This window comes from Perissodus microlepis, chromosome 18, assembly GCF_051167445.1.
Source record: "Perissodus microlepis isolate ML-2025 ecotype Zambia chromosome 18, ASM5116744v1, whole genome shotgun sequence".
Classification (NCBI taxonomy): Eukaryota; Metazoa; Chordata; class Actinopteri; order Cichliformes; family Cichlidae; genus Perissodus; species Perissodus microlepis.
In genome coordinates, this window is record NC_140478.1 from 11,116,529 (window position 1) to 11,125,404 (window position 8,876).

Consider the following 8,876-nt stretch of genomic DNA (forward strand, 5'->3'; position numbering starts at 1 on the left):
AATCTTCTTGTCCTCCTCCTTCGCTTTTTCACACATACAAGCACACACGCAGTCTATTTGCCATAGCAACAAGGGTTAGCAAATGAGGCAAATATCTGTGGGGGGGGGAATTGGTCGCAAATCGCATCCCGATCGCTTTCTGGTCTTTTGATCACTCGCTCTCACGCTCCTACATATTTATGCGAACGAGCGTGATCGTCCAGAGCTTTCTGTGGAGTGATTAGCAGCGCGCCCCGTGCTGCTCGAACACACCTCAGCCCGATTGGTTATTGGTTTGGTGACTCACCACGTACGACTTGTGTGCAGAAGAGCGGTAATTCATCTATAATAGGTCCGAATACTTTCGTAATAAAGCAAAAGATGCACGTTATTTTTAACAGTACTGTGATTTTAGGGTTTCCACAGACGCACTTTGTGCCCAACAATCCGTAATCAGTGCGCCATTTTTGCGCTTTTCTCGTGTTAGCTATAATAATAATAATGATAATAATAATAATAATAATAATAATAATAAAAGATCTCTCACTTAATAAATGGAGATCCCAGGCTCTTCCTTAGTTGGCACTGCCATTAAGGTGCATAATAAAAACGAGAGATTAAGCATGATGGCGCGTGCTCCATTTATAATTAGTGCGCGTAACGCTGCGTCTCCGTGCGTCTCCCCGTGATTAGCCAATCTGCATCCATCTGCTCGCACTGCATCAGCTGCCACGTTAGGCCCAGTGTGGACGTCACAGATTTTTTTCCCCTCTTTCCTCACCTTTTTTTCCTGTTCCACCAGAGCATCTCTCTCTCTCTCCTTCTGCTCTACCTCTCTTTCTACACCGCCCACTCCTTCCCCAATCATTGATCCGACCACTCACTGCCGCCTCGCCGGCTTCTTTTGCCTCATTACATCGCCCGCTGCGCTTTCTGCATTTTTTTAGGGAGGAGAAACGGCACATTTTGGGACCAAGAAAAAAGAAAAAGAAAAAACACATCACCATGGCGAGCACCGAGGATAAAGCGGCCAACAAGGAGAACGTGTCCAGCTGGAAGGACTCCATCTACAACCCGAGAACCGGGGAGCTGTTGGGTCGTACTGCCAGCAGCTGGGGTAAGGATCCCCGTTACACAGCAGTCAATTAGTGGCCGCGCTTTGACATTCACGGAGCTTATACCTAATCTTATATTCGTTTTCAAAGCATTTATAGCCACGTGTCTCTTCGGTATAAAGCCTCTTATAAATTTCTTTGTGTGGATGGATTTAAATGAGTGCCACATAGATGGCTGAGAAGCCATCACAGGCCTGTGTGAAGGTGTTAAAGGAGAAGCCTGTACCAAGAGGCTCGCCAAGATAAATGATGCTATCAGAGGTGTGCAGCAGTCTGTCTCTGCTGCATAGGGGAAAACAGCCAAGCAGGCGATAATCAGTCACAGCAGCCTTGTACATTTTTTTTTTAAATATATATATATATTTTAATGAATGATCAGCATCTGCATTAACAGAGTTATCCGGGACCTGCACTGACACAGCAGAGCCCAGCTGAGAAAGATGCTCATCATAGCTGAGGAATGTGCCACAGGCACAATCAATATCTGATCAGGCCATACATTTTATGTAATAATCCCCCAGTTATTTCCAGAGTAAGGTAGTAACAGGGGTACCCTCCCTCCAGCAGCCGGCTCCTATAGGCTAGCGCAGATTGTCAGGCTGCCTGCGCCCCTGTGCTGCTGTGCAGTGGGATGCTCCATTGCAGTTGCATGGCCGCCCACATTAGCATGCCTGTCAAGGTCAAATGGGATTCCCTCTCTCCTCTTTCTCTCTCTTTTATGCACCAGGCAGGTGCATTGTGGGATACTGTTGGAGTGGAATGAGGGAGGGGGGGGGGGGGGGGGTGTACAGCGGGAAGCTGAGGGGTCCACCCCCCCACCCCCCGTTTTTGGCAACTTAGAGGGCATCCGTGCTGTGCAGGCTGGATGATGGTGAACCATTTTGAGTCAGATGTTCCCATAAATGCAGCTTTTTCTCTCCCTGCAGTTATATAAATGAGACAGCAGATGCCCCGAGAAACTGCAGCAATCTTTGAATCACGTTTGGGCTGAAAAGAAGTGAAATGAGGCCTCACATTTGTTAGCAGCCGGTGAAATTTCCTCCCATATTCAAAATGGTTTCCCTCAAAGGCACAGTTCATTCAAATGACCTGAAGACGAGGGGAAGTGTAAAGAAATCAAGCGTAAGGCTATGGCTAAAATGTGCAGTTAATCGCAGTAAATCCCTCTTTATCTCATCACCGTCATCTTTCTCTTTCTCTTATGTGTTTCCTCCTGTGACATCCTCCAGCACTCATCCTCTTGTTCTACTTGGTCTTCTACTGCTTCTTGGCCGGCATGTTCGCTCTGACCATGTGGGTGATGCTGCTCACTCTGGATGACTATGTGCCGAGGTACAGAGACCGCGTTCCAGAGCCAGGTTAGTATCTCTCAAGATTAAAATACACATGAGTAACTGGACTTTTCCTTTTCTGTTCCTGGCAGCATCACTCATCCAGGCATTCATTATTAATGCCTGCACCAATAAGGTGCTGTCACAATAAAGCGCTGCATAACAGCTGCTTTTTACATTGATCTATTTTGAAGACTCTTCCTGTGTGATATCACCAGTGGATGCTGTTGGCTGAGTGTTTTCTTTCCGAGTGTATAAAGAGGGGAAAGAGGTTCTACAGCCCACAGACAATCAAAGATAGCCATAAGTCGCAATGTTTTTCCTCCCTTTTCTCGTTCACAGTGAACTCCCTGCCCTGTTCCCGCCCACAACCAATCAGCATCTTCATCTACTTTGAACTAGGTGTTGTTGGTTTTTGGAGGACTGCTTGGCAGGAACCCATGGTTCCACACTAAATACCAGCCCAAACAGACACAACCTTGTAGCATAAATTCACCATGATTATTTCTATATCTGCGTATTAGGACATCATTCACCTCCACCTTTAATGACGAGTTTTGATAACTCTGCATAGGCGTGGTTTGATGACCATTAGAATAGTTTCCAGGTTTTTCCAAGGGTAGACAGGAAGAGACCACCCTCAGTAATTTCTGAGCTTTAAAGGTTAATCCTGGTAGGCTTTCTTGGGGTAAAGAGTTAACAGCAGATGTAATGGATCTAAGGTTACTTGGGTTCAGTTGATCTCCCTGCCCACAGTGCAGTCACCACACCTCTAAGCAGGAGTGCAGCATGAAGATGGCCGTGCAGAAGTGAATTTCAGATTTCCAAATGAATCCTTTTAATAGATTATCAGAATCAGCGAGGTTCTCCTACAGTACACGTGGTGACAGCCCAACTATGCTGCTTGTTATTTCTTAGCTGACAAACAGAAGGCTAACATTTATTACCAGAAGGACATCAATGCCATGATGAAGGGCTTCAGGGTGAATCCTGAAAACATACTTTTTAAACTCTCAGCTGTATGCAGAACCAATTTTTTTATGCTCTGCCAACATACCGTCAGCATAAATGACACTTAATAACAGGGTAATTGTTATTCATAACCGCTGATGCAGACCTGCTGCTGGACAGTGTGGTTGTATAAAATGTGGCATACTTGTTACGAGATCATCGATGGCTTTGGCAGGACATAACAGTGTTTGAAAGATAAAAATCGAGGTGCAGGCGCCGTGTTTTTGGTGTCATCTCTGACAGTAATCAATGCTGATTGCTGTTGATAGTTGCGATTTTTGTGTTGATGTTCAATGTGTAAATCTGGCTTCCTCTGAGTTGATGGCTGTGTCTGGTTTGTGTTTCCAGTCATTTTTATTAGATGATTGATTGTATTCTGGTGATTCATCTTGGATTGGAGGAGTTAACAGAGCTTTCAGAGACCAACATTATTCTTTATTTAAAAGCTCACAATCATATTAGATTATAAAACATTCATAAATGATCTCAATTTTGCAGCAAATATTATTTTCGTTTTGGCTTCAGTGCTCCGTAGTATGGTGGTTTACACATTGGCCTAACGAGTGAAAGCTTCCCAGCTTGATCCCGGGAGGGACACAAATCCCTTTGGGGTTGTGTCAGGAAGGGCATCAAGCGTAAAAAATCTGCCAAATCAAATAAGCGGAGCTACCCGCTGTGGCGACCCCGTGTGAATAAGGGAGCAGCTGAAAGTGGCTTTTTATTTGGCTCAAGTGCTGAGAGGGCCTGTCCAACTCACAGTGCCATCCCCACAGCACCACCTACCTGAAACGCATTCAGGGCGTGTGTGAGTATGTGTTCACCTCTTTCCTTCGTTTACCTTATGTCTCGTTACAGGGTTGGTGATTCGTCCAAATTCACTGGACATTACTTTCAACAAATCTGACTCAAAAAACTACAAAACCTATGTCAACCATCTGGAATCCTTCCTGCAAAGTAAGTGCACTTTGCTCTAATGCACGGATAAATTAAACAGATTGAAAGCGAGCTGTAATAAAGTGAATACCACTCTCCCTCTCTCCGATCTTTTTCCACTGACTCTTGCCAAATATCTGAATACGCTGTACCTCAATCCATCTCTGTCTCTGCATCAGGATACAACGATTCGATGCAGGAGAACAACGAGGAGTGCATTCCGGGAGAGTATTACATGCAGGACAGCGGTGAGATGACAAAGAAAGTTTGTCCCTTCAGGAGGACCTCCCTGAGTTTGTGCTCTGGCCTTTCCGACACCGACTTTGGATATCAAGAAGGAAAGCCCTGTGTGCTGCTGAAGATGAACAGGGTAACACTCGCTATTTCTCACAGATCCAGGGAAACGCGCGTCCTTTTCCTGTTTTCCGCACAGCCTCTATTCTCCACTTATTTGTCCCTGTGCTGAGAATTCCCAAAAATAAATGATTTCTAATTCTGGACCCACGCAAGCAGCAGCCGTGCACAGTTTCAACCTCTCTTCCTGTTTCTCTCCTTTCGTAGATTATTGGCCTGAAGCCAATTGGGGATCCCTACATCAACTGCACGGTCAAAGTAAAGCATTTTCTCTACATTACACTTGTCCTGCTGGCTTGTATGTGTATTTTTTGTATTTTTTATTTCTTTCATACAAAAACATAACAGTTTCACTGTTTTCTTTCTGTTGATCTCGCTTTCATTTCTTCCTTCTTTTTGTTTGTGTTGTGTCTGATATCTTCCTGCATGCTGTCACTGATGGCTTTAGGGTAAGATAAACATGTAAATTTTACAGGATAAGGCCAGTAGGGGTGTTAACACATTTTCATTATGTAACATGCCGTTATGCAGGTGACTCTAAACCAGTCTTAGTGCCATTCTAAAGTCTATTTTAATCTAATCGGTGTAAGTTTTCTGCCAGAAATGTCACTTTTTTGGATTGAGCGGAACGCATCGTGTTTTCCACTTCATTTAAACCTCCTCGCTGACAGCAGAGAGTCCTCACTTTTCTGTCTTGTTCCGTCCCGTTTCATGTGGTCTCGGAATATGTCTCATTAATTCGACATTAAATGAATTCCTTCATTGTAAAATCTTTACTCTGAGACGTGTCCTGCCTTGCAGAAAGACCACCCGGTCCAAATGCACTACTTCCCAAGTGAGGGCCGCATTGATAAGATGTATTTCCCCTACTACGGCAAGAAAGCCCATGTAAGTATTTAACTACAGCCGGACAATGTCCACTAACCTGCCCAATAAGTGATGTGTTACTAATAAATGATCGCCTCGGTCCTGATGCAGGAGAACTACATGCAGCCCCTGGTGGCTGTGAAGCTGCTGCTCACCAAGGAGGACTACAACAAGGAGCTGGCCGTGGAGTGCAGGGTAGAGGGCACCAACCTGCGCAACAACGACGAGCGGGATAAATTCCTGGGCCGCGTAACGTTCAGGGTTAAGGTGGTGGAGTAAAAGGCAAATATACAGCCTGTGAAAGGAAATCTAATTGAAGCTGCCCACTAAGGATTTATCTTTATTTTATTATTTTTTTTAAGAAAAGGAAGGAATCGTCAAAACGTCACAAAGGCGGCATTTTGGGATGTGGCACAACACAGTCAGCGAGACAGTGGTACCACATGCTGCTTTCATGACATTTCTGACTTTTCTTTTCTTAACGATTCCTCGCTGACCTCCTCAAAGACCCTCATAACAAAGCACAGGCTCCGCTCCTGAGTCCGTCCATCCACACGCCCTCCCTCCCCTTTCCCCCTCTTCCCCTCCCTTCCCCATTCACCTATTGCACTGTTCATCCTCCGCTCAGTTACGTTTGGTTTTTTTTTTCTTTATTTGTATTGACGTGATTCGATAACTTATAGCCATTGCAACCAAGCCATTTGGAGCTGTTGTGTAATTGTTGATGAAACAATTTTGTTTAAATTTGTTTTTAGAGCTTCCCGCTGCCAGGGAAGAGAGTGTTGCTTTCATCTCTTAAACTGTATGGATTCAGTATTATCATCAGTGTGGAGAGGATTTTTATCTTGCTGTATAGTATAACTGAGAAAGTAGAACATCTCCAGAGTATTATTCGTCGCACATCACAAAGACTTCATGGAAACATACCGTGATAATCAAGTATAGCCACTGTATCCCTGTATATGAAATGCCAATTACAAAGTCCCTTTCTACTATAAATACATTGTGATCCTATATCATATTTAGGGGAATTATAGATAGATCTTTGTCTTGTGGTCCGCGTAGCCACAACCCAGTCTTGTGCTGTGTGTCCGTCTGTCTGCATGTCCGTCTGTCTGTCTGCCCGTCTTCCTGTTTACTCACCTCTCCACTGCAATAGCAAACACGTGGGTGAGCCCTCCGGGACTTGAGACCACCTCGCGGGGCAGGGGGCGGGGGGCGGGGGGTGCCGTCGTGTCGACTGTCGACACGGGCGCGCACTCACTCGCGAGAAGGTACGGTGTAAAAATTAGCTTTTAAGGCGGAGAGGCGCTGGAAAAAGCGTTGTTGCAAAACTCAAAAGTTCACTGTAACTATGTACTGTATATCTATACGTGATCTGTATATCTATCTGGGTCTCAAAGATTGTTAGTTTTTCTCTCTTCTTCAGCCTGTTGATCTGATTGTCTGCCGATCTATTACTCTTCAATGTATATATATATAAACTATCTTACCATATTTACTTAATTCACACTGTATTTTTGTCACAAAAACACAATGTCTGTGCACTGTAAAGAAATAATTTAAACAAAGATTTACAGGAAAATATCTTATTCAAAGCTATGTTTACACAGTCTTAAAAGGAACCCGCATTTGAACAAACAACTTGTAACATCTCTTCAGGGTGCCTTAAGACCTGATGAAATAAATTGTGGGATAAGTGATTTTGAAGAAAAAATAGAGTCCTGTGTTGTGTTTTGTTTTCCTTCATTCAAATTCTACCTTAAATTCTGTCAGCATCAAAGTCAAACTTCACTGATTCTGATTCTTTACAACAACTTGCTTTTTTGCACCAATATCTAATATAGTAAACACACTGTGCAGACATGGAGGATGACCTGCTGAAGTTCTGATTACCGAGCGTCAGAATGGAGAAGAAAGGCATGGTTGTTGGTGCCAGATGTGCTCGTTTGAGCTGATTACGCTGAATCATCTCTTTACAGAGAATAGTCTGAAAAAGAGAAAATATAAGAGAACAGCAGTTCTTTGGAAGAAAATGCCTTTTTGATGCCAGAGGACAGAAGAGAATCGTCAGATTCCTAAAGGTAATAAGAAGGTAACAGCTATTTAAATAACTCATTACAACCAGTGTATGCAGAAGACCATCTCTGAATGTGCAACATGTCAAACCTTGAAGCAGAAGACCTGAGAACAGGAGACTGAAGCTAATATTTGCACAGAGTGACCAAAACTGGAGAAACAGAAGATTTGGATAAACGCTGTCCAATCTGCTGAGTCACATTCAGATGGTAGGGCCAGAATTTAAATGAGATGAAATCATGGATCCATCCTTCCTTGTATCAACAGTTCAGCCACCTGCCGCATTTTCTTGCTGCACTTAATGCCACACTTTGATCGTCAAAATTACCAGCTGAGTATCGTTTAAACACCGCAGCCTACCCGAGCATTGTTGCTGACCACAGTTTGTGTTTGTGACTGCACCCAGCATGATAGTGTACCATGTCACAAAGCACAAATGATGTCAAACTGGGCTCTTGAACATGACAATGAGTTCACTGTACTCAAACCGCCATAGTCACCAGATCTCAGTTCAACAGAGCACCTTTGGGATGCGGTGAAACGGGAGATTTTTGAAAACAGAAGCAGCTTTTCTTCCTCTTGTGAAATAACAATGATCTGACCTCTTTTGTCCAGGGACAGTTACATAAATGAAGCCATGTGTAAAGATGGAGGGGCATTCTGTCTTTGGAGGAACTGATAACAACTCAGACACCTGATGCCCAGAGCCAAACCCAGACACTATTGTTGTAATAGTGTCTGGGTTTGGCCTCGAAACACTTATTTAATCTTTAACAAGGACATGTTTTCATACATGTATCAATTCATTTTTAGGGCACATCTTAATTTCGCCCATCCTGTGACTGAACAAAGGAATGTTTAATTGTATTTTTGGATGCATCATAAAATTACATAATTGTACTTGTTTAAATTCCCAATTCTGCTTCATACCTCTGGGACTGGAAAGAGAGCTAATGAGGGACCGCAGTTGTTTATTGAAGCCTGGGATTGTTTATCTTCAGCCTCTAAGTACTCTCACCACAGTTGCAGCACATATTTGCTGGCACACGAGGGAGCCAGAAGCAAGAATAGTTTAGGCGTGAGCGTGGCACTAACACAGTGCTGCTTGTTGGATGACGAACTGCAAGGGAGCAGGTCTTGGTGTGGCATTTGAACTTAGCAGGTACATGCTTAAATAAAATCTAAACAATCATTAGTCTGTAAAGAT

General features: G+C 43.7%; 1 protein-coding gene across 1 annotated transcript; it reads left to right on the forward strand.

Moving 5' to 3' along the window:
- Nucleotides 1-746: 746 nt before the first annotated feature.
- atp1b3a (ATPase Na+/K+ transporting subunit beta 3a) lies at nt 747-7,311 on the forward strand. Its single transcript, XM_084913644.1, has 7 exons — nt 747-1,096; nt 2,324-2,452; nt 4,292-4,390; nt 4,549-4,739; nt 4,931-4,981; nt 5,525-5,611; nt 5,702-7,311. Exons 1-7 carry the CDS (start codon nt 985-987, stop codon nt 5,867-5,869), a joined length of 837 nt encoding a protein of 278 aa, XP_084769770.1. The 5' UTR covers nt 747-984; the 3' UTR covers nt 5,870-7,311.
- The last annotated feature ends 1,565 nt before the right edge of the window (nt 7,312-8,876 follow it).

What these genes read in the sequence shown, in the direction of transcription:
- atp1b3a (XM_084913644.1), top strand. Translation starts at nt 985, where the DNA reads ATGGCGAGCACCGAGGATAAAGCGGCCAACAAGGAGAACGTGTCCAGC. An exon ending in TGCTGCTGAAGATGAACAGG is followed by an intron (nt 4,740 to 4,930) that starts GTAACACTCGCT and finishes CTCCTTTCGTAG; the next exon opens with ATTATTGGCCTGAAGCCAAT. An exon ending in ACATCAACTGCACGGTCAAA is followed by an intron (nt 4,982 to 5,524) that starts GTAAAGCATTTT and finishes CCTGCCTTGCAG; the next exon opens with AAAGACCACCCGGTCCAAAT.